This window comes from Zalophus californianus, chromosome 4, assembly GCF_009762305.2.
Source record: "Zalophus californianus isolate mZalCal1 chromosome 4, mZalCal1.pri.v2, whole genome shotgun sequence".
Lineage (NCBI taxonomy): Eukaryota > Metazoa > Chordata > Mammalia > Carnivora > Otariidae > Zalophus > Zalophus californianus.
The window spans coordinates 65,295,053-65,320,142 of NC_045598.1; the positions used below are offsets into that span (position 1 = coordinate 65,295,053).

Below are 25,090 nucleotides of genomic sequence, written 5' to 3' on the forward strand. Positions count from 1 at the left end.
AAGCCAGAAAAATCTCAAATAAACAACTTAACTTTACACCTAAAGAAGCTAGAAAAATAACATAAAAAAACTCCAAAACCAAAAAAAAGGAAGGAAATAATAAAGATTAGAGCAGAAATAAATGAAATAGTAATTAAAAAAACAATAGAACAGATTGATGAGACCAGGAGCTGATTCTATGAAAAGACCAATAAAATTGATAAATCTTTAGCCAGACTCATCAAGGAAAAAAAAGAAGAGATGACTCAACAAAATTGTAAATGAAAGAGGAGAAATAACAACTGACACCACAGAAATACAAAGGATTATAAGAGAATGTTAGGAAAAATTATATGCCAACAAATTGGATGACTTAGAAGAAATGGGTAAATTCCTAGAAACATATAACCTCCCAAAACTGAATTAGGAAGAAATAGAAAATTTGAACAGACCAATTACCAGCAATGAAATTGAATCAGTAATCAAAAAAAAAAAACAAAACTCCCAACAAACAAAAGTCCAGGGCTAGATGGCTTCACAGGTGAATTCAACCAAACACTTAAAGAAGAGTTAATACCTATTCTTCTCAAACTATTCCAAAAAATAGAAAAGGAAGAAAAACTTCCATATTCATTCTATGAGGCCTGTATTAGCCTGATACCAAAACCAGATAAAGACACCACAAAAAATAGAAAACTACAGGCTAATATCTCTGATGAACATAGATACAAAAATCCCCAACAAAATACTAGCAAACTGAATCCAACAATACATTAAAAAATCATTCACCACCATCAAGTGGGATTTATTCCTAGGATGCATGGGTGGTTCAGTATTCACAAATCAATCAATGGGATACATCATATCAATAAGAGAAAGGATAAAACCATAAGATCATTTCAATAGATGTAGAAAAAGCATTTGACAAAGTACAACATCCATTCATGATAAAAACCCTCAACAAAGTAGGTTTAGAGGGAACATACCTTTAGAGGGAACATAATAAAGGCCTTTATCTGAAAAACCACAGCTAGCATCATACTCAATGGGGAAAAACTGAGAGCTTTTCCCTTGAGGTCAGGAACAAGACAAATGTGCCCACTCTCACCACTGTTATTCAGCATAGTACTGGAAATCCTAGCTGTAGCAATCAGACATGAAAAAGGAATAAAAAGCATCCAAATTTGTAAGGAAGAAGTAAAACTTTCCTGTTTGCTGATGACATGAGACTACACAGAGAAAACCCTAAAGACTCCACCAAAAAACTACTAGAACTAACAAAGGAATTAGTGTTGGTGAGGACATGGAGAAAAAGGAACTCTCTTGTGCTTTTGGTCAGAATGCAAATTGGTGCAGCCTGTGGAAACAGGATGGAGATTTCTCAAAAAATTAAAAAAAAAAAAAGAAATACTCTGTGATCCAGTAATCATGGTACTGGTTATTTTCCCAAAGAATACAAAAACACTAATTTGAAAGGACATATGTACCCCTATGTTTGCTGCCGCATTGTTTACAATGGAAGCAGCTCAAGTGTCCATCAATAGATGAATGGATAAGAAGAGGTAGTATATTATTCAGCCATAAAAAAGAATGAAATCTTGCTATTTGTAACAACATAGATGGAGCTAGAGAGCATAATGCTAAGAGAAATCAGTAGGAGAAAGAAAAATACTATATGATTGCACTCATATGTGGAATTTAAAAAAACAAAGGCAAAGAAAGAGACAAACCAAAAATCAGATTCTTAACTATAAACAAACAGAAGGTTATCAATGGGGAGGTGAGTGGGGGAATGGATGAAAGAGGTGATGAGGATTGAGAGTAAACTCATCTTGAGCACTGAATCATGTATAGAATTGTTGAATCACTATATTGTACACCTGACAATAATATAACACTGTATGTTAACTATACTGGGATTAAAATTTTTAAAAAAGTAACACAACAATGCTAAAATACAACACAAGAGATAACACTTAAAATATTTAAATTTGATAACATTAAAATTAAAAACAGATTTGACAATTACATAGTTTACAAAATGCTCACCAGGAAGTATAGTTACCATCTGTCATTATATAACATTATTACAGTATTATTGATAATATTCCCTATGCTGTACTTTTCATTCCCATGACTTATTTATTTTATAACTGGAAGTTTGTAGCTCCTAATCCCCTTCACCTATTTTGCCCCTCCCCTCTGGCAACCACTTGATTGTTAATCTGTATTTCAGTCTGTTTCTTTATTTTGTTGCTGCTGTTTTTTGTTTTATTTCTTAGAGTCCATGTACAAATAAAATCATGTTTTTGTCTTTCTTTGTCTGACTTATTTCACTTAGCATAATACCCTCTAGGTCCAACCATGTTGTCGTGAATGGCAGATTTTATTCTTTATTTATGGTGGAGAAATATTCCATTGTGTGTATATACCACATCTTTTTTATCCATTCATCTAGTGATGGACATTTAGGTTGCTTCCATATCTTAGCTATTGTAAATAATGCTGCAATAAATGCAGGAGTGCATATATCTTTGAATTAGTCTTTTTATTTTCTTTAGGTGAATACACAGAGGTGAAATTCCTGAATTGTATGGTAATTCTATATTGTATGCCTGAAACTAATGTAATAGTATATGTCACCTATATTTCAATTAAAAGTGCAACATAGAAAATAAAAAAATATGCAAAAACTGAACTGCTCATAAAAAATGATAGCATAAAGAAAATGAAAAGGCAAGATGTGGGCGCCTGGGTGGCTCAGTCGTTAAGCATCTGCCTTCGGCTCGGGTCATGGTCCCAGGGTCCTGAGATCGAGCCCTGCATCGGGCTCCCTGCTCTGCAGGGGGCCTGCTTCTCCCTCTCCCACTCCCCCTGCTTCTGTTCCCTCTCTCGCTGTGTCTCTCTCTGTCAAATAAATAAATAAATCTTAAAAAAAAAAATAAGAAGAAAAGACAAGATGTGATTTGGAGAAAAAAAAGATATTTTCAAAACATTAACTGATAGAGGTTAGTAACTAGAACACAAAAGTATTAATGAGAAGAAGACAAACAACCCAATAAAAATTTGGACAAAAGAGACAAATAGGTATTTCACAGAAGAATAAATATAAGTGAAAAGGGAAATGTCATTTAGGTCCACAGTGTAATATCATTTTACTATCATCTGGCTGGTAATAATTAAAAAGCTAGACAATTCCAAGCCATTATCATGAATGTGGCCGATGAGGAATTCTTATGCACCATTTAAGGAGTGTGAATTGACACAAGATTTCAGCATTATCTTGTAAAGTTGAGTTGAACATTCTCACACCCTATGACCCAGTAATTTTATTCAAGGTACGTATTCTAGAGAAACTCCCATATAAGGTGAAGGGCATGAGACCATACTCATAGCAGAATATTTCCTGAGAAAAAAAAATTGGAAATAACCCCGAGGGTTATTGACAGAATAATTCAAAACTTTGGATAGCCAAACATTGAGGTATTATAGAAGTTTGTTAAAGAATGAACGACTATTGCATACAATGATATGCACAAATCTTACAAGTCTTGTATGAAAAAGTTATGGACTGGTAAATCATAAGATAAGGAAAATTAAATAATATATTGGTTCATCTGCATATTTGTGTGATAAAACAATGAAATTCAAGAGAATGATGACAAACACACAATTCAGGATAGTGGTTATCTCTGTTATTTCTGATGGAGGGGTACAGAGGATTGGAATGGAGGCAGAAATATACATATAGATGTAGCAATATTATTCATGTTCTAATATAGTTCTTGTTATGGATTGAATTGCTCCCCCCCAAAAAGATATATTGATGTCCTAACCCCCAGTATCTGAGAATGTGATTTTATTTGGAAATAGGGTTGTTGCAGATGTAATTAATTAAGACCATGTCATACTGGAGTGGGGTGGACCTCTAACGCAATATGACTGGGGTCCTTAAAAGACCTCCTGTGAGATCAGAGACACAGGGACGATGGAATATGATGATGAAGGCAGAAATTGGAGTGATGCATCCACAAGCCAAGAAGCACTAAAGAATACCAGCAAATCCCCAGAAGGAAGGCATGGGACATGGAGTAGATTCTCCCTTACAGCCCTCAGAAGGAACAAAACTGCTAACACCTTGAGTTTGGACTTCCAGCCTCCAGACTGTAAGACACTACATTTCGGTTGTATAAGCTACCCACTTTGTGGTACTGTGTTACAGCAGCCCTAGGAAACGAATGCAGTCCTTATATTAGGTAGTAGGTGCCTGGGTGTTTTATTTTTTATAATTCACAATTTTCAAATGTGTGACATATGCTACTTTTCATGTATCAAATAGTTATATAATAAAAATAAAAAGACAAAAGATGTTATTATTTTCATCACTACCAAATCAGGGCATGTTTCTACTATTAATCTCAATGGCAAATTCCAGAAAAGCTTTTCTAGACAGTTTTATTAAAACCATAAAATTCAACTTCCAACACTCCCTTTAACTTTTATGGAATTTTTATTGCAACCTCAGTGTCACTGAGTCCCCGTTTCTCTGACTTTAATTACAATGTGCACATCTTCCGAGCAAAGTGTCCTGCATCTAATTCTGAGTGAAGGTGATTGCCAAGCACACACCTGTCATGGTATGTTAGCTCCGTGCAGACTGGCTGAGGTCAGCTTTGCCTCCATTGAACACAAAGGGAATCCTGAACATCTAAAATCACTGCAAGGTCTCCAGGACACGTGCCCCCAAAGTAAGTGCCTTCCCTTAACATAGAAGTCACACCAGAGGAGGGGCTTTGTAAGCTTTGTTCACACAGCTGTATCGCTGCCACCGAGAAACAGTGCCTGACATGAAGTAGGTTCTCAAAAAATTTCTTGAATGACTATATCAATGAATAGTTTTGTGAAAGTGTCCACTTCTCAGGAGAAGTTCCAATAGCAACTACCACATTTCAGGAGAGTTTATGAGCCATGCCCCAGACCCCACTAATTTTTTTTTAAATCTGTTTATTTCTCTTATCTGTAGAATCACCAGCTCTTCTTCCTTATATAAGCAGCCAAAGGCTGCCTTTGGGAACTTTGAATAGAGGATCAGATTTGGATCCCATAAGGCCAGAACCCGCCCCCCACGTGTGTATATTTTTTCTTTTACCAATAGGTGTCTATTCTTCCATACCAATTAGTGCTTGCTCTGCTACTAGTAACATATTCTTTCTATCTTGAGGAGAAGAGATGTCACTGCTTTAGAATCTTTTATTGATCTTCAAGTGGAATGCGTCTGGATTAAGGAGTGGATTCTAAAAAAGAAACTCCAAGAATACATGCAAAGTAGATAATTTAAAAAGAAATGGAATTTATGGGGCACCTGGGTGGCTCAGTTGGTTAAGCCTCTGCCTTCAGTTCAGGTAATGATCTCGGGGTTCTGGGATAGAGCCCTGCATTTGGATCCCTGCTCAGCAGGGATTCTGCTTGTTCCTCTCCCTCTGCCCCCTCCCCTGCTGTGCTCTCACTCTCTCTCTTAAAAAAAAGAAAAAAGAAAGGATTTATGTAGTATTTTGAAAAACAAATTTCTATTGTTTTAAATATATTACATAATGCATGTTATGATTTGACATTATATTGAGATTTCTTTCTTTACTTGTTTCCCCCCAGTAGACAGAGCAGCTGATGTTAGTGAGGTGCTCCAGTGAGAGATGGAGAATTTTCAAGATCTCAAACTATAATACTGAAAAGGCTGATTGTACCATCGATGAATTCAAACAGCATTTGGTAAGTGTACAGGCACAGTCCTAGGTGAGGGTGGAGATGAATAAGACCTCTGCAGGAATTCATTTCAGTGGGAGAGACAGAAATAAACACATAATTGCAATGTAATGTGATTAAGTGTTCTTAATCATTGAGGAAAAGACTGGTGCTTTATGGCATTCACGTTTTCTGTGTAGTTTATTACAGAGTTGTTCTTTGTTTACTGGCCATCTAGATATAATATTCCTTTACTAACCTTTGATTAGTCAAATTGTTCAATTCCCTCACCATACTTGAGTAACAATTTTACAAGTTATGATCATATCATTAACAAAACCCTCAATATCTACCACAGGGGAAAACTGTGCAATCGTTCTTTTCTATAGTTAATGGCTAATTTATTTTATCTCACTTTAGCATTTTACGATCCTTTTCAATTTCCAGGAATTTAGAGGCCCCTTCTGACTTTAGAACAGAGTAAAGAGGGTTTATTTCCATGTGGCACTAATTTTTCACATAGGTGGTGGAACACTTTACTAAAATAAAAAGAACAGAGGTCACTAATAGATTCCTATCTATTTTATCTTCCAGTTTAGCTGGAAAAATGAGACACAGTAGGTATGGATCAGAACAATATCGGCAAAAAGCAGTTCCAGTATTAAAATGACCCAAATCATAATTCCTAGTGAAGTAGTGGGTATTTCTTCACTTGATAATAAAATGATCTCCACAAAATTTAGATTCAGAACTCTCTGGGTAAACATATCATTAGAAATACTGTCACCATTGGGCTTTTAAAAAAAATCATTAAAATGTTACTAATACCTTATCTGCAGGTGTCCTTCAAGAATACTTCTCATCCCTTTCCCTTCTTACATTCCTTAGAAAGTTAGAAACATAGTCCAGTCCTCTGATAGTGAACCCCAAGGCAGTGACTGTTTTCCTTCACAACCACGTGGCTTAAATACTTGTTTTTAACTCCCTGGGGATATCGGCCACTAAGCCCTTTCCTCAAATACACCGTCTCTTTCTTTCTGCCTGATTTCTTGATCTTTTTCGAGCTGGATTTGGGACGGATTCAGTCAGCAAACTACAATGTGACAGTCCAACACGCTGCCACGACAGCTGTCGGTAGGCTTTCCTGACTCTCCTGATTCCTATTTTGCAGCTTTAGAGATGGCGCCTTTAGCTTGAACATGAGTTTGAAACAAAACTTTTCCCTAAGTGGTGGGGCTGCTCCTCTGATGCTGGTGCAGATGCCGTAGCATCCGAGCGCGGAGCCCTGGTCTCTCCCGGTCGGGCTCCGGGCTCCTGGCAAAGGGGGCGGAGAGGAGACAGGAGAGGAAGGGGGGGGGCGGAGGTCACCCGCACTCGCCATCCCGCCCAGGCTGCGAGCGCCGCCGGGTGCTGAGCGACCGGAGGAGCCCTGTGCGCCCGCAGGTTCCGCGCTGGGGGAGCGCACGGAGGGACTCGCGGCGGGGCCGAGCAGAGCGGGAGCGGGAGCCGGAGCCGGAGCCCGAGCGGGCGCGCGGCGCTGCGCGGGAGGAACTCCCCTTGGCGGCGGAGCGGAGCCCGGCGCGCCATGGCACTCGGAGCGGGGCGCCCTTCTCCGCCGAGAGCCCTACCGGCGGCCCGGGATGCCAAGGTAACCACCCCTCCAGCGGCTGCATTCCCATGGGTCGGCCTCCGGATGCTCCACCCCACCGAGGTGGAACCCTCACCCGGCCGCACTGGAGGGCACCTTAGTCTGAGCTTGGCAACAAGTTTGGACCAGATGCCCCGAGCTGGGGAGACCTTCAGAGAGAGGGGTATTCCGGCTGACCCGAACTGATTCTGAACTGCGGGTAGAAAGGGTCTCAGGGGAGGGAACCGGACCAACGGAGAGATCTCTTTCCCGTCCGGTGGTTCCTGGCCGGCGACCCTTGGAGTCCCGCACCCGGGCCAGCGCAGGCCTTTGGCGCCCCCCAAGGAGGGAGGGAAACGGGCCCTGTGGCGTTTGAGCAATAGCAGAAAGTTTCAGCAAGTTAGATTTGGGAAGGATGTTGCAAGCAGAGGCTTAGGGGCGGTGGGGTAGTCACCGCGAAAGTTGAGCTATAAGACCCGGAGCAGGCGGCCGTCCTCGGGCAGCCCGGGCGGCTCCACTCCCGTCCGGCCCAGGAAGGCTGGCTCGGTAATTCCCAGCCTCCGGGAAAGCTGCTCGGGGGAAACCGAATTAGCAATCGAGTTAGCTCGAGGCGTATGGCTGTGGTCGTGGGTATGGAGGGTCTGTGACTCAGGCCTCAACACACTACGGAAAGAACGATAAATGAATACAAATGAATACTTTGTATGAGACGTTGCTACCCTGAAGCTGTAACTTGATCAACAGCATGTAGGCAGACGTTCTCACAGGGAGCACGACGACGAACTGCCTCCTTTCCTGTCGCGAGCCAGGATTTCTGCACAGGTGCTAGCTGGACCAGAAAACCTTCTTAGAGACTCACCACTCGACCTTCCACAGGTCCCACATGCGTGTGGTTTGCTGTAATTTGATCTAAAGCTAACAGTTTTAGAATGTATTCAGAGAAGCCCCATTTAACATCAGTGAGTTTGCAGGTCCACTCGGTCCCCTGCCAAAGTTTGAAGAAGATTGTTTTGTCTGCCTGACAAACACTTAGAGAATAATCTGCAGTTTGGGGACAAAGCCCATCCAAGAAAAAAGCAGAAACTTTAAATGTCACTTCGTTATTTAAATAGACGATCATGCTTTTAAAAACTTTGTTGGGTTTAAATCTAATCTTGTTGGTGACTTTGTAAACTTTACAAGTTTTAAGGTGCCTGAGACGGTCAGGAGGAGATTTAGGAGGTACCCATTTGCAGAGGGGCCACAGAGTGAACTGAAGGGAGTCTCAATTTTGGCAGCTTGTTTACCTTGAAGATGAAATGTGGAAGGGGGGGCAGATGTGTGCTGCTGTGGTATGATGCAGCCTTGCTTATGATAGGCCAGATACATCTGAGTCCCACCGCAGGGCGCTGGGGCGGTCAGTCTTAAATGTCAGATGAGCAGTTATCCAGTGCTCACCATTCCTCTGTCTTTATGCTACAGATGTCCGGACTGCAAGCCTGCACTGTGCTGAGAGGGAGATGACTTGAGTGGCCAGCTTTTTTTTTTTTTTTATCTCCACAACAATGTCTATGAACAATTCCAAACAGCCAGTGTCTCCTGCAGCTGGGCTCCTTTCAAATACAACTTGCCAGACGGAAAACCGGTTTTCGGTATTTTTTTCAATCATCTTCATGACAGTGGGGATCTTATCAAACAGCCTTGCCATTGCTATTCTCATGAAGGCCTATCAGAGATTTAGACAGAAGTCCAAGGCATCGTTTCTGCTTTTGGCCAGTGCCCTGGTCATCACAGACTTCTTTGGCCACCTCATCAATGGAGCTATAGCAGTCTTTGTATACGCTTCTGATAAAGACTGGATCCGCTTTGACCAGTCAAACATCCTTTGCAGTATTTTTGGTATCTGCATGGTATTCTCTGGTCTGTGCCCACTTTTTCTAGGCAGTGTGATGGCCATTGAGCGATGTATTGGAGTGACCAAGCCAATATTTCATTCTACGAAAATTACATCCAAACATGTGAAAATGATGTTGAGTGGAGTGTGCTTGTTTGCTGTTTTCATAGCTTTGCTTCCCATCCTTGGGCATCGAAACTATAAAATTCAAGCATCGAGGACCTGGTGTTTCTACAAAACAGAGCACATCAAAGACTGGGAAGATAGGTTTTATCTTCTTCTCTTTTCTTTTCTGGGGCTCTTAGCCCTTGGCGTTTCATTCTTGTGCAATGCCGTCACAGGAATTACACTTTTAAGAGTTAAATTTAAAAGTCAGCAGCACAGACAAGGCAGGTCTCATCATTTTGAAATGGTCATCCAGCTCCTGGCTATAATGTGTGTCTCCTGCATTTGCTGGAGTCCATTTCTGGTAAGAGCCTAACATTTTGACAATTTCTGCTTTCTTCCATTTTCCTCTGTTTAATACAAGGTTTGTTGTCTTTTTCCAGAGTTGTTGGTCTTGATGGGCATCAATCTTTTTTTTTTTTAAAGATTTTATTTATTTATTCATGAGAGACTGAGAGAGAGAGAGAGAGAGAGAGGCAGAGGGAGAAGCAGGCTCCCAAGGAGCAGGGAGCCCGATGCGGGACCCGATCCCAGGACTCTGGGATCATGACCTGAGCTGAAGGCAGACGCTTAACCATCTGAGCCACCCAGGCACCCTGGGCATCAATCTTTTAAATGCTGGAGTTTACTCCTACTCAAAACTTATTTCAGCACCCAGCTCTGGCTCAGGATTAAGCTACTTATGGTACACATGGTTATTTTCCCACAAGTCCTGAGTTGAAAGAAATGTCTTGCTAAACAATTCTAACTATACTGTAACCTGCTTGCAGAAGAGGATAAAGTAATTTTAACAGAGCAACATAATTTTAATATACTTAATAGGATTAGTTTCTAAAATGTGAAAAAAATGACCAACTATATTGGTCATTTAAATTTTTTTTCATGATGTTCTTGAGTTGGTCCTAGGAACCCAAGCCCAGGGAGGCCCGGTTGGGTCTGTGGGTGGCAAGTCAACATTTTGAGGCTTGCCTGTTGTCATTTCAGGAGGCCTGAGGTGAAACCAAGCAGGGATTTGATCTGTGCTCATAGTCTAGTTATTTGACTCTGAATAGCAGAGAACAGTATTGGACTGGACTCAACTAAGTCTTGGTAGAAAGTGAGACAGACTTTTATGTAAAAGTCATATTAGCTCCTGGGTTTTCTAAACACACAAGACTAGGTCTTGGCTTCCAAAGGGAGGTGATGAGTTGAGATAGTTGGACAGTTGAGGTGAACTCTATGGATAGGTTAGGTGAAGAAATCACTAGTTCACCAACCCAAGAACAATGCCAATGGTCCAGGGAGAGGTGTGATTGGCAGGAAAACCAGGGACCCTCCCTTACTTATCATTCCATTCCTTTAAAAAAATTTTTTTCTTTTTAGTGTAGCCATTCACTATGTTTGACAGCTCGATATTTTTATTTGGAAATCTAAGGTTAAGGAATTAACAACAAACATAAGTCATTTATAGTATCTTGTAGATAGAAGAAAAAAAATACTTATGATTTTTAAGTATGGCCTTAAACTCCCTTCATCATTTTACTTTATGATGGAAAGAGTGACAACATGCCATTGAAAGAGAAAAAGAGTCCTCTGTATGCAGCTAGTGATAAGAGTAAAGATGATTTTCATTCCTTTCTCAGTACTGGTGAAGAAATGGGCTAAAGACAGTAATACAGGGGATTCACAGATGGGGAGACAAAGGTAGATGGACCACAAAGGCTGTGATCATCCTGGTGGTATGAAGGTGCTTATTACTGATGCAGTTTTCCTTGGCCCTTAGTAGGGCCACTGTCCACACGTTGTTGCCAGTGGAGTTTTAATAAACAATCTTGATGATCCTGAAGCACGAGGAAGTTTGTGAGAGCTGCTGTTGCAGACAGATCCCATGGCAGCTGATTTTATTTTACAAAAGGATTTCTGCTTTTTGAAGATTTCTTTATTCATATCATGTCCTCACAATTTGAATTTAGCTGCTTGAATTGTTAAATCATTTAAAAATTTTTTTCATGATGTTCTTGAGTTGGTCCTGGGAACCCAAGCCCAGGGAGGCCAGGTTGGGTCTGTGGGTGGCAAGTCAACATTTTGAGGCTTGCCTGTTGTTTCAGGAGGCCTGAGGTGAAACCAAGCAGGGATTTGATCTGTGCTCATAGTCTAGTTATTTGAATCTGAATAGCAGAGAACAGTTCTATCAGTACATGGAATCACTTCAGCGTTCATTCTTTAAGTTTAATTTATGCCACTCGACAAGGGGAATTCCCTTGGAAGGATACTTCTTTTTTTCCCCTAAACTTTGAAATAGAGTAGCTTTTCAAAATAAAAAGTGAGTGTGAGTAGCACTGAAATGAATTGGGGATTGGAAAGAGAATATGAAGAAGGTGAGAAAAGAGGTACCTTAAAATATTTAAAAAACATTTTAAATGAAGGTCATCGCCCCAGAGAGAACCTGCAAACAATGGAAGAGGGAGCTCAGGGAGAGAGACAGGTGGTCTGGACAACTGAGGTAATCACTTGTGCTTTGGTTTTTGTTTGTTCTCAGTCCCCTTTAAAATTCTGCTTAGTTCTGGCTTTTGACTGAGAAATAGGAGTGATTGATAGGTTGACTGCTATGAGACTATGGAAGGTAGCAAGATTTCATGCTCATCATGGATATTTTGAATTTATGTTTTTCTCTAATTTTTCTTCCCGAATTTTTGGTTTCCTTCACTGTTGAAGTAGCTATTACAATTTAGTTCATATTTTGAACATATTTCTACTGGGAACATAATTTTATTTTTGTGAAACATTTTCCAAGGTCTATGTTCTATTTACAAATTATCAACACACCTATGACACCAGTGGATCAATACTTCTAAAATGCTTTTTAGGTGTGAGAATTATTTCTGTGTTAGATGCAGAGTGGATATACCACAGATACTTCTTGATGGATTGATATTTTATTTGAAGTGTTCTTTGCGTTCCTGGTTTCTTTTGTGGAGACTTGTGTTTTCATAGCACATGTTTCTGACTAAAAGATTTATAACTTTTGTGGTCTGGACACAAACTAGTGCCTTTGGCATTAGTTTAAGGCCATCAGACAGCTCTAAATGGAACCTGAGTAAAAAACTCATGTTTGAGAATGCCAAATAACACCCAGCACTAGCATCTCATTTGAAACATTTCTCTTTTTTCCCTTTAATGCTTAGGAAAAATTGCATAGGTGTTAATGACTGAGCCATCACTCTCTACCCTATATTATAAAAACTAAGAAGTTTTAAAAATGCCTTTGAAATCAAGCTTCTGGATTCCCATAGTTGTCCTATAATGCTGACTAGCTTCCCCTGATGCCCTACTTTACATCATGTGCCTTCTTTCTATGATTGATGAGTATGAATTGTTGGATTTATAATCTGGATGAACATCTGTACCCACTTTTGACCTGTTATCACTGTCATTTTAAGCCTCAAACTGGAACAAAGTTACAGGTGCACACATTAAATGGAGCAGATGAATAATGCTGGTAATAGCGGTTGTGCTTGATAAGATTCATTGTATCGAACCTTGTCAACAGTGGCATAATTTCTAAAACTATTTAAATTTGTAGCTGATGACAAAGGGAATACTTTATTAATTTCGATGATGGTGTTCAACCAATACAAAGGTAAGATGATCATGTTGTTTGAGTTTTCTCCTCCTCTGTCTATTTAATAGACTTTATTTCTTCTTGAGTAGTTTTAGGTTTACAGGGAAATGAGTGGCAAGCGCAGAGTTCACATTATACCCGCTCATGTTCCCACTGACCCCTTTGTTACCTTTATTATTAAGTATTGCTTTGGTGTAGTACATTTGTCACAATTCATGACCCATTCTTCTTGACTAAAGTCTGTAGTGTTTTGCCATAATGTTGTACATTGTGTGAGCTTTGATAAATGAAGATTGACATGTGTCCACCATTGTAGTATCATACAGAATGATTTCATTGCCCTAAAAATCCCCTGTGGTGTTTTTTTTAAATTTTTAAAATTTAATGTGTTATTTTTCCGAAAGAGGAAATGTTTTCAATAATTAAGATTTAGAAATGTAGTACAAACTTATTAGTTTAAGTTATAGCTCATTAAAATTTTAAAATTTAAACTTTTACAATATCTGATTTTATAGTTTTAAACATGGTGAACTCATATAAATTCATTTAATTATAATCCCAACTGAAAAATGCAAGAAACCACAAGGGGCACTTATTAGTTTACAATTTCATTTAACAACAAATTAATACAAAAATCTTTGAGTCATTGTCTTCTGTGTATCCTAGGTGAATCATGGTTCCTTAATAAATAAATCTTGAAGACATTCTTTTGATGTTCCTAGGGTGAGGAGGAAAAAAAAACATTTACCAGCCCTTCAAGTAACATTTTCTTAATATTATTTTTGTCTTTATACAAGTAATGATTCTTCTTAATGTTCTGTTCTAGAATACATAACCCTAAAAGGAACTTATTATTATTGCTATGCTTATTTCATCAGTTTGGCAGAGCAATAAATACTTGTTGACTGGTTGACTGTAACTTAAGTAGTATGAATGTCCAAAGATTGCAAATGATTGACCAGAATGTGGATTCTCAGTTTTGTAGGTAAGAGTTAATTAGGCAAATACTGAAACCAAATGGTAATTTTTAATCTGTTCCCTAAGTCAGCAACTGTAGACACTATTAAACTTCAGCAATCTTTTACTAGAAGGACATACATTTGTTTACTTTCTCTTCAGGGAGAGAGGATAATTTTGATTTGGAAAAAGAAGAGTAAAGCATATGAAAAGTAAATAGATGTCTTATGTAGATGGGTTTACCCAAGAAATGTGTTCTCTTGCATATATAAAGTTTGAACTTGATTTTTTTAAAGATTATTTACTCTTAATGCTAGTGTTTCTAGCCAGTGTAGTTAAACATTTAGTCACTAAGATGTTTGTCAGCAATAAATTAAAAAGTTGGGTAGCTGATTGAAGTTTGACTGAAATTACTACAGGTATTGGCATCATAATGAACAGGTCTTAGAGGGCTTATAGCAAATGATGGGTGAGCCTCGCTCTCACAGGGAAATTACCCTCAGCCAAAGGAAGCTGCTTTGACTGTGGTGCCCCCCCTTTTTATGGTCACTCTGTGCACAGTGACGGGTGGATGCAGAGATATAAAGCCCTGGCCCCCTTGCCTCATTTAGGACATTTCTGAAGGGTCATCCATGCTTCAGAGCTTGCTGAGGTTTTCTTGCAACTGCACTGAGCTCTGCTTTTCCCTTTGCCAAATCCTGCTTCCCTGACCACCTCACACTCCCCCAGAACACTCCCTGCAGACAGATCTCTGTCTCAAAGTCTCTTTCCTGCAAAGCCTGGCTTCGCACAGTCTCTCAGAAGTCCAGTTGTTCATACATTATCAAAACGTAAAGTATATTACAGATAGGTTTACAGTGTGATTTGATTAACATATTGAGCTATGTATAGACCTTTGGAGTTGAATTCCTTCAAGTTTATTATCTCACTCCATGAAAGTGTCTGGTGTAAGATTGGTCCAGTAAAGGTCAATCAATTAAAGAAGATATTGCTAAGCTGAGAATTTTCATAAAAGTCAGTTGCTTTAGATGTGTACAGTGGTGTGGAATACTTTTGGTATTTTAAGTTAATTTACTCTTGGCAAAACATGATTTCCTGTTTTTAAGGAGAAAGAGTTATAAAAATGCCCAAAGATACCATAGACATTGGGAGGGCACTTAAAAACATTGCTTGAATGATTCAAGAGTAAATGAATCAGAAACATGTGGATTAAATTTATACCCTCTTGGATATAAAAATCTTCTGGCTTAATGCGTCTTGGGGTTTTTATTAAGCTCCAAAACATTTAAAGAACAATTCAAGATGTTAATGTGCCCAGAATCTCTCTAGGTTGCCAGTTTTAACTTTGTTTAGTCTTTCTTATTTATTTATTTATTTATATTAATTAATTTATTTATTTGACAGAGCGAGAGAGAGCACAAGCAAGGGGAGTGGCAGGCAGAGGGAGAAGCAGGCTTCCTACTGAGCAGGGAGCCCAATGTGGGACTTGATCCCAGGACCCCGGGATCATGACCCGAGCTGAAGGCAGACACTTAACTGACTGAGCCACCCAGGTGCCCCAACTCTGTTTAGTCTTTTTTTTTTTTTTTTAAGATTTTATTTATTTATTTGACAGAGAGAGACAGCGAGAGAGGGAACACAAGCAGGGGGAGTAGGAAAGGGAGAAGCAGGCTTCCCACTGAGCAGGGAGCCTGATGCAGGGCTCTATCCCAGGACCCTGGGATCATGACCTGAGCCCAAGGCAGTCGCTTAACCGACTGAGCCACCCACACACGCCCCAACTTTGTTTAGTCTTATCCTTACAAGAGGTGTATAAAATACCTTCCATTTATATTTGCTTGGGAAGGCATTTCTAGCCACACCAAATTTTAGTTGGTACATCAATGCCATTTTTCTATATTTAGAGAAGACTTCACCCAATAGGAGAAAACTATCTTTTGACATTTCCAAGTATTACTTTTCAAAGCTTGTGTAACTGTCATTCTGTCCCTCCTCTGTCCTGGGTGTAAGGATGGTAATGCCATAGAAGAGTGGATACAATTGTGGCTTCGTGCAGACAGGGAGGTGGTTTTTCTCACTCCTCCTGATGGTGGACCGCCAAAATGGAGTGGCTGTGGTGTGATGGTGAGGGAGACAGAAACAATTGGGTGATATAAAAGGATTCATTTTAGCTTTCTGTGCACAGTTCCAAATCAAGCCTTCTTTTTAAGATGCTGTGGTTATTTAAGTACAGGTAGGGAGGATAGGGTCCCATCCCTACCACCTCTCGGCTGTGACAGGGAGTTACTCTAAGCTGATATTGTACGTCTGTGAACGGGTTATAATACTACGACTTACTTAAAAGTACTATCAGAAAAAATGATTTGACCTCCCTACATCTCATAAGACAGTGGGTGGCCTGTAGTAAATTGAAAATCCAAAAATCCTCAAAAAGTCTATTGCTTTTACTGCCACCCACCATCTCAATTAGAAAATTAATTAATCATCTGTGTTTTGTTCAGGTGTTTTCCATGTTCTCTTTTAAGAAGGTTTGGTTGCAGTGGAAAGGAGCGGAGGGGGCTCACAGCTTCTGAAAACTTTTCTTGGACCTCTCCACCTAAGTTTCGGGTTACCTTTCTTTATTTCACTGTCTCACCAGAAATAAAAACGTTGCCTGATAATCTTTTGCATATTATTCAAATTCAAATACTCTAATATTTTATAATGATAATCATTTATAAGATATTAATTTATAAATTCCTGGGATCAAGTTAAAATTAGCCCCAAATTATTGAGACTGTTATGTATAAGGCACTATGCTCGGGTTGTGAGTAGTTCCAGGGAGTAAGAGATAAAGCTCTTTCCTCAAAGAGCTTGTAACTTAGTGGAAGTAAAAGGCATTCCCTGAGAGCTAAGAGAGTCTTCTTTCTTCCACTTCCCGCCTATGTGACCATAACCACTCTGTGCCTGTTTCCTCATGTGTAAGATAGGTATTATAATGCTTCATTGTGTTGTTGTGAGGACTAAATAAATTCGTATATGTAAGTTAAAATAGTGCCTGACATAGTATCGTATACTGCAGTTATTATACTATTATCGTTATTGTTGCTGTTACTATTAAATATTACTGCTGCCAGACGATACCTTTGTCAATGAGACAATCGAAGGCACTTTTTAGTTATTAAATGAATAATGGATGATCTAGTTGGTGGCTGTGCCTTCCGATTTGGTGGCCCACAATTATTTGTTTATAGGTTTGACAAATATTTATTGAGCATCCTACCATCGTGCAAAACAGTGCTTTAGATACCACAGTAACAATCTCTGTGATTTAATTGTCACAATATCTATGCTGTAAGCAACAATACTTGTAGAAGATGAGAAGAGAGGGCATGTGTAGGAAATTGAAATATGAAGGTATTTGATTGTGTTTTCTGTTATAAGAGAATAACAGGTATTCTTTTGTGAATATATATGGATGAGATGATTTTTGATAACATAAAAGTGAAAAATTTCTATAGTACATCATTTAGGAGGAAAAATTACTGGAAATAAATGTGATCCTAAGTGAAATAATGTAAATTATAAAAACCAAGGAGTGAAGAGTTAATAATGTATATAATTCCTGAGATATAAAAATGTACAAATAAACAGTGTTTGGGACAGACTTTTACCATATCAGAACACAGCAGGTCGTGATAAATTAATAAAAGCTAGGAGAATTTTCAAGTAATGACACATGAGTAACAGAAAAAATAGATCAGATAATAACAATTTAATAATTCAAATCAGTATGTTATACTGTCTTTTGGTAAGAAAAGTGACTCAGTATATAGAAGAGAAATAAATGTGGGTGAAATGAAGCATTACAAAAACCAAGTCTTTCTAAGAATTTATGTTAGGAAAGTGTCAGAAAGGACTGAAAATAGAGAAAAACAGATTGCTGTGAACATTAGTAATAGAAATGAAGAAAATAAAAAAATCATTTATGCTTTAATGTACTTGTTAACTTACTCATTGATTTGCTCATTCGGCAGACTTCTGCTGGGCGGAATGTTGGTTGTTTCTCTAGGTGGACAGTGAAGCAGAGACAGAGACTTGACCTGGGAAAATATTCCTGAGGCACCCTCTAGGAATTATCTCTTTTAGCTTCATTTTATCCATGGTCTTTGCACTCCTCTCCAACCTCTAATTCATACTTTTCCTTCTCTTTCCGCTTTTATTTTTTAAATTTTAATTTTTTTAGAGAGGGAGAGGAGGGGCAGACGGAGAGGGAGAGAGAGAATCTTATGTGGGCTCGATCTCACAACGCTGAGATCATAACCTGAGCCAAAATCAAGAGTGGATGCTTAACTGACTGAGCCACCCAGGCGCCCCTCTCTTTCCACTTTTAATGTGGGATAAATATAACTGGTTGCATTTTTCTGGCCTTGTGTGGGAGCAGGGCAAAGGGTTAACTGCTGTATGAATTGCTTTAGTAAATAGTGGAGGAACGTCTGGGCCCAAAGATGCATTAATAAGCATTCAGTAAGAACACTGCTGCAGCGGCAGAGACAACAGTAGTTGATATTGTTATTATGATTACATATTCCTTTATTTTGCTGCTTGCATTTATGTTCATGGCAGAGGACCAGAAAACAAGGAAAACAAAACCCACAGGAATGTCCAGGAAGGACTGGGAGACAGATGCAGGAGTGCGGGCGGGGTGGGGGGACGAGCAGGTTCAAGGCAAGGAAGGAGGCAGAAAGCCAGAAAGGCAGGTGTGGGAGTCACAAGTGAGTGGACAGGCACTCCAGGGTCTTAGAAACTCCACTGGAAAGGAAAGGCCTCTCTTTATTTCCACAGGTATCTTTTCCATATTAAGGAACAGTAAATTTTGTGTATCATATTCTCTCAAGCTACTTTAAAAAATGCAATGTTTTCTCTAAGTAGAAAATTTTATTGTAAAAAAGATACAGTAAACTACACATTCAAATTAAGAAAAAAATCTTCCAAATCCCACTCTCTAGAGATTACCACTGTTAGCGTTCTGAGCGCATACTTTGACTCATCTGATACGGAAAAGATATTGGTTTAATTTCTTTGATTAATAGAATAAACTTTCTTTTTCTTATATACTTGGTCATTATCTTCTTTTTTGTGAATATGTAGATTTCTGTAAATGATTTTCAAGAACTCTTTGGATAACAAAGAACAGATAATGCTAATATATAAAAATAATTATAAAATCAGTTTTTGTAAAAGCAGTTGTTTTTCCATGTTCATTGTTAGCCTTTTCATTTAGTATTTTAATTTATAAAAGTAGAGAATGAATCAATAAGTTTTTTTGTGGTTACTGCTTTCATGTTCAGAAATACTTTTCTCAGGCTGAGATGATGTTGGTATTCATCTCTTTTTTTCCTAGCACTTTTGCTTTTTCATTTTTTTGTATTTATGTTTTTAATACATTTATACTTTATTTTGTTTAGTTTGCAAATTAATAATATAAATTTTCTTTTGAATGGTTAGCTAGCTGGCCCAAAATAGTTTATTGAATGATTTTTCTGTAACTCTCTAAAATTCTACCCTTATTATAATTATGAAATTGTTAAATGTGTTTGGCTCTTTCTCGACCTTTTATTTCACCCTACTGATCTGTCTTTAAGTACAACTACCATCTTCTTCACATTTTATTTAGAAGTGCATTCAGTTTAGCAGTTACAATGTAGAGTGTTCCCTTCCATGACCATGATCTCCCATAATTGAAATCATTTTCTGAGTAATAATTTATTTTTATTGTGACAAAATTCACACAACATAAAATTCACGATTTTAACCATTTTAAAGGGTACAATTCCATGATGCTTTTTACATTCAAAATGTTGTGTTACCGTCATCACTATCTTGTCTAGAACATTTTCATCATCCTAAAAGGAAGCTCCACACCCATTAAGCAATCATTCCCCATTCTTTGCCTGTTTCCCACTCCCTGAGGCCCCTGGCAACTACTAGTCTCTCTGTCTTTATGGATTTGCCTATGTTGGATATTTCATATAAATGGAATTTTAAAATATGTGACCTTTTGTGTTTGGCTTCTTTTACTTAGCATAATGTTTTCAAGGTTCAAGCATGTAGTGGCATGTATCAGTACATCATTCTTTTTTTTTTATGGCCGAGTAATGTGCATTTCTATGCATATACCACATTTTGTTTATCCATTCATTAGTTGATGGACATTTGGGTTGTTTCCACCTTTGACTATTGTGAATAGTGCTGCTGTGAACATTTGTATACAAGGTTTTGTTTGAACACTTGTTTTCAATTCCTGTGGGTATATTACTAGGGTGTTTGCTAGGTCATATAGTAATATTATGTTTAGCTTTTTGCGGTAACACCAAACTGATTTCCACAATGGCTGCACCATTATACCTTCCAATCAGCAATGTATGAGGGTTCCAATATCTCTACATTTTTGCCAACACTTGTTATTTTCTTTTGGAACATTTTTTTTATTATGGCTGTTTCAGTGGATAGCCAGTTGTAGTTCATTATAGTTTTGATTTGCATTTCCTTTCTGACTAATTATGTTGAGCATTCATGTATTTTGGGGAAAAGTCTTTTGTGCATATTTTTGTGTTTAAAAAAGTTATATGGGTCTATAATTTCCTTCTTTTATTGTATTCTGCTTTTAATACTAGTTTAAAAAACAATAGGGAAATTCTATCTCTTATGTACTGGAATAATTTAACTAACTTGGTTGTTAGCTGTTTTGTGATGACTTGACATCATTTCAGTGTTTTTTTTTAAGATTTTATTTATTTATTTGAGAGAGAGAATGAGAGAGAGAGAGCACATGAGAGGGGATAGGGTCAGAGGGAGAAGCAGACTCCCTGCTGAGCAGGGAGCCCGATGCGGAACTCGATCCCGGGACTCCAGGATCATGACCTGAGCTGAAGGCAGTTGCTTAACCAACTGAGCCACCCAGGCGCCCCATTTCAATGTTTTTTGATAGAGTTTCAGAGTTTTTCTTTTTTTCTTTCTTTCAAGCTTTTATTTAAATTCAAATTAGTTCACATATAGTGTAGTATTAGCTTCAGGGGTAGAATTTTATGATTCATCAGTTGCATATAACACCCAGTGCTCATTCCATCAAGTGCCCTCCTTAATACCCATCACCCAATTACCCCATCTCCCCACCCACCTCCCCTCCAGCAACCCCCAGTTTGTTCCCTATATTTTAAGAGTCTCTTATGGTTTGCCTCCCTCCCTGTCTTTATTTTTTTATTATCTTTTAATTTTTCCTTCCCCAAGTTCCTCTGTTTTGTTTCTTAAATTCCACAAATGAGTGAAATCATATGGTGTTTGTCTTTCTCTGACTTATTTTGCTTAACATAATATACTTTAGTTCCATTCATGTCATTGCAAATGGCAAGATTTCATTCTTTTTTTTATAATTTATTATTTTTTAAAAAGATTTTATTTATTTATTTGACAGAGAGATAGAGAGAGAGCACAAGTAGGCAGAGTGGAAGGCAGAGGGAGAGGGAGAAACAGGTTCTCCACTGAGCAGGGAGCCCGACGTGGGGCTCGATCCCAGGATGCCCAGGACCATGACCTGAGCCGAAGGCAGTCGCTCAATCGACTGAGCCACCCAGGTGCCCCATGATTTCATTCTTTTTGATGGCTGAATAATATTCTACTATATATTCCATTATATATATGCACACCACATCTTCTTTATCCATTCATAAGTTGATGGGCTTCTGAGCTCTTTCCATGTTTTGTCTATTGGCTATTGTCGATAGTGCTGCTATAAACAGTGCATGTGCCTCAGGGTTTTTTTCTGATTTTTGGTTTGAATTTTCTGATTTTTGGTTTGAATTTTCTATTTTGTCTTGAGCCAACATTGGTATTTTGGTATAATTTAACCAATTTTATTGAGAGTATGAATTTATTAGTACATTTTTGTACTGAGAATTTCTTTATAATTGAAGATATTTTTATCTATTAATTTATATTTATCATACATATAAAATTATGTATACATTTATATGTGTTTATTTTACCAATATTTTGTATAATATTTGTATTTTTTCTTTTTAAATTAGGCTGAATTTTCAGAGGGTTGTCTGGTTTAATAGTTTAAAAATTTCTTATACCAACTTGTAAATCTTATTGTTTTCAAATTAGTTAACTTCTTACTATAAGATTTTGTAAATGCTTCTTGGGCATTTGAAAAGAATCTATGTTCTTTTTTTTAAGTGATAAAGTTCAATACATAGGTACTAAATCAATATTATTTATAGAATCCTGTTTTCTTAAGCAATTATTATTGCAATAATAGCAATAGACTTTTTGAATATTCTGGATTTCATTGTGCATTTACTATTACTGATACAGTCTAAGGAACTTTTAGTGCCATTCTTATGAATAGAATACAGCATCATCATAACATTCAAACAAAACGAGTAAAAATTTTTCCCCTCTCTGTCATGCCCCCATATCTCTTGGTTGGACTCCAGAATTCTGACATTGAAAAAAAATAATGTGGAGAGTACATTTTCTTCTTATATTTGGCTACCTGTATTCTGATAGCAGCTTTGGTTTTGCTGATTTAGTAAGTATAAAGTTAAATCCAAAGGAAGTCAATGAATGGAAGAACATGGTTAAATTTGCAGTTTAGAAAGCAAACTGATTCTGATTAGTCCTAGGAATTTGCTCCTGACAACTCTGAATATCAGCACCTGTAATTGGCCTATCCATCCAGTTCTGCTTGAGGTTTTGGTTTAGAATTTCCCAAGACCTGTGCACCAGGAAGACACTTCTGAGGCTATTCCTCCAGCCTAGCATGTTCTTTGGGTCTGTTGATATTACAAATGTGCTTTCTGGAGAAAAGCTGGAATAGAACTGCATATAGAAAGAACTGTGTGAATGCCTTCTTACTCCTCATTTCCTAATATAAAAGCTTATTTCCAAATGGTAACACAAAAGTAGCAACAGATATCTTTATCATTATGCTTGTGTTCCTTGCAGTGCATGGAGAATCAGTTTCTGATATAGTTTAATCTTCATGTGCTTCTATAACTACATATTTTTATGACTGATGATTTCAGTATTTCTCTTGTACATTATTTCTGCATCAAAAAACTATGTGACATACCAAAGAATTTTTTTTAAAATTCCAGAGTCTTAATAAACTTTGATAGCATGAGGGGGTTTTGAAATGATTATAGGATGTGTGGTGATTCTTTTCTCTACTGAAAGTCCAAAGACAACTAAGGCAGACTGTTTCTTATTTTGAAGGAATATAAAGAATTGCTGGGAAAAAAAACAACAACAATGTACCAAGCAGTTCTAAATGCATGGCAGTTAGAAGTGATCTTTGTTTTTTTAGTTCATCCCTTGAAGCTTATAGCAGGTTGATCTATGGATATGGGTGCTGAAGCCAGTTTGCTAAATGCTGTCCTGGATGGTGGCAAATCCAGCAGTCTGTCTAGGAACAGTTTCCGCTGTGTGCTATTGACCTCCTAATTGCATGCTTTAGGTTTATCTGTATAAGCTAAATGGTAGTAATACAAAGTCATTCTGCTTATTTAGATAGTTTTAGATTGATGTGGATTTCCACATGGTCGATTTAGCACACCATTTATATTTGGCCATAAAGATGAATGGATAACCTCTTTCACCTATATTGATGCCCTTGCCTCTAATACCCCCCTTGTGTATGAACTGACATTAAGATGTAAGCCACAGTGTTGGTGCTATCCTTCTTTTGAATTTCTTCGTTTGTTTTATATGGTTGCCGAAATCTCAAGTTCAAATCAATTCAACTCACCCAGATATTATTTGTCTGCTAAATAGTATAAAGAGACAACCAAATAATCAATTAAAAATCATGCATCACAGTGATTTCTGAGTGATGCCCTGTATATTCAAGTACTGAGCAAAATAACAGAACCCAAAGAATCCTGAGGAATTTCTGTTACCCTTCCCTACCCTCTTCCCTAGTGAGGCCAAAACACTAAAAAATGTTTTAGCTTGAAAGATGGAGATCTCTGTTTTGGAAATAACTTCATTTTCCCTGTCTACTGAAGGCCACTCTTTGTGGTGGGTAGAGGGAGAAACACAGCCTTAGGCCTTCCTTCCCAGTGACAGACCTACTATCCCATCCAACCTGAAGAGGGCAAGGAGGGATGAATATGCTGTGGTTGTAATAATATGTACATACTGTTCATTAAATAATGTTTTATAATTAAAGTCAGAATGCTCATATATAGGCGCGCCTCGGTGACTCAGTCGTTAAATGTCTGCCTTCAACTCAGGTCACGATCCCAGGGTCCTGGGACCAAGCCCCACATCAGGCTCCCTGCTCAGCGGGAAGCCTGCTTCTCCCTCTCCCACTCCCCCTGCTTGTGTTCCCTCTCTTGCTAGCTCTCTCTGTCAAATAAATAGATAAAATCTTTAAAAAAAAAAGAATGTTCATATATAAATGCTGATTGAGTAACTGAGTTGCCAAAGTTACATAGGTTAGCATGAAGTGTAGTCAAGTGTGTATATGCCTGGTGGCTAAAAATCATCTCTGTAGGAATATGTTACTATAGCACATTACGCTGATTCGAATCTGATTTTCCTTTTATTAGAGGAATTATAATTCTAAAATTCAGTGTTTTTACATTTGTGATAATTTTCTCCATGAAACCTGTTCTGGTTATTTTAGTCCACATTTATCTCTTTACGGATAAAATATAGCATCTAATTCTATATAATCTTAAAATTCACACTGTTTGTTTTGTGATTGTCTGATCTCTTAACTGGAAAGGGAGCTCTTTAGTGACAACGTCAATGTCATGTTTCTGCTTTGTTTCCTGTGATGTCTGGTATACGTCTTGGAAAGGCTCAAGGAAAATGCAGCTCATCTTTAGAATTCTTTCATCACAAATGAAATTAGTGATGAAACATCTTTATAGCTATGTTTATTAAAAACATATCAATGTCACATAAGGATTTTATTTTTTAAAGGTCATTTTTTTTAAAGAATAAAGTTTTGGAAATATAACTATAAAACTCTAATTGTGACGATCATTTTAAATGTAAAGTTCATTCTTGCTTAGAAATTTTGTTTTGTATTGTAAGGATTAATTAATTTAAAAACTTCATCTATAACTCCAGATACAATGGAGACACAATGCTC

The 25,090-nt window shown here is 37.9% G+C and overlaps 1 protein-coding gene across 2 annotated transcripts in view; it reads left to right on the forward strand.

Annotated features, from left to right (window-relative positions):
- The first annotated feature begins 7,108 nt into the window (after positions 1-7,108).
- PTGFR (prostaglandin F receptor) overlaps positions 7,109-25,090 on the forward strand; it is a 45,054-nt gene continuing 27,072 nt past the window's right edge. The window contains exons 1-2 of one of the 2 annotated variants that reach the window (XM_027582409.2): positions 7,109-7,366; positions 8,807-9,687. In XM_027582409.2, the coding sequence (XP_027438210.1) occupies positions 8,890-9,687 (798 nt within the window). In that variant the 5' untranslated portion in view covers positions 7,109-7,366; positions 8,807-8,889. Of the gene's footprint in view, positions 7,367-7,931; positions 8,168-8,806; positions 9,688-25,090 lie in introns of those variants that run through there. The other variant, XM_027582418.2, reaches the window with a different exon arrangement.